General features: G+C 28.4%; 1 protein-coding gene across 1 annotated transcript in view; it reads right to left on the bottom strand.

The window, feature by feature from the left end:
- Window positions 1-650, bottom strand: part of LOC119592859 (biogenesis of lysosome-related organelles complex 1 subunit 1-like) — a gene marked incomplete in the record, with an annotated part of 5,448 nt that extends 4,798 nt beyond the window's left edge. Inside the window, 1 exon segment of the mRNA XM_037941754.1 lies at window positions 590-650. Coding sequence (XP_037797682.1) covers window positions 590-650 — 61 coding nt within the window.
- Between the last annotated feature and the right edge of the window lies 1 nt (window position 651).

The following is a 651-nucleotide window of genomic DNA, read 5'->3' as shown; positions in this document are numbered from 1 at the left end:
AAAAATGTCTACATGTCTTATGGGCTGTATCAAATCAACCTGACAAACATTTACAGCCAGTTGCATAAAATGACGCAAATCTCTCCCAAGAAAATGTTGAGTGAGAAGCATATATGGATACTCTTAAATATAATGATGTGGAATATAATTATATATCATTCATGTTTCATTACATAATCAAGAAATCCCACTAAAAGGTAGAATGTTAGATGTCAAAGAAAAAAATTCAAATAAAGGACTTGTATGTAGAAAAAACATAGCAAGGAAACTATACTGGATTTGCCAATGATAAAAAGGTTTATATTTTTGTAAAAGCATATATAATACACATAAAAACAAGAAAATTAACAAAAATCCTTAATCATTATGTATATATGTATATAAAAAACAAAAAACCATTGTATAAAAAATGCTCTAAAAATAGAAATATCAGATTCATAATCATGCTGGAATAAATTCTGAACAAAGGCAGCATTGTTTTTATTATTTTGTCTGTTTCTCTACATCTTTGAGGTTACAACAAAAGAAAATATGGCTAAATGTAAAAATCAATTCAACAGAAATCTAGGATTAACATATAAAGTCTTACCCTGTTCTTCTTTCCGATTCTGCTGTCTGGTCTGGTGCTCTTTTACCATACTCGACAACATC

The sequence above is a fragment of the Penaeus monodon genome, chromosome 31 (assembly GCF_015228065.2).
Source record: "Penaeus monodon isolate SGIC_2016 chromosome 31, NSTDA_Pmon_1, whole genome shotgun sequence".
Classification (NCBI taxonomy): Eukaryota; Metazoa; Arthropoda; class Malacostraca; order Decapoda; family Penaeidae; genus Penaeus; species Penaeus monodon.
Note: the sequence above shows the minus strand (reverse complement) of the source record. Positions and strands in the feature narration are given on the sequence as shown.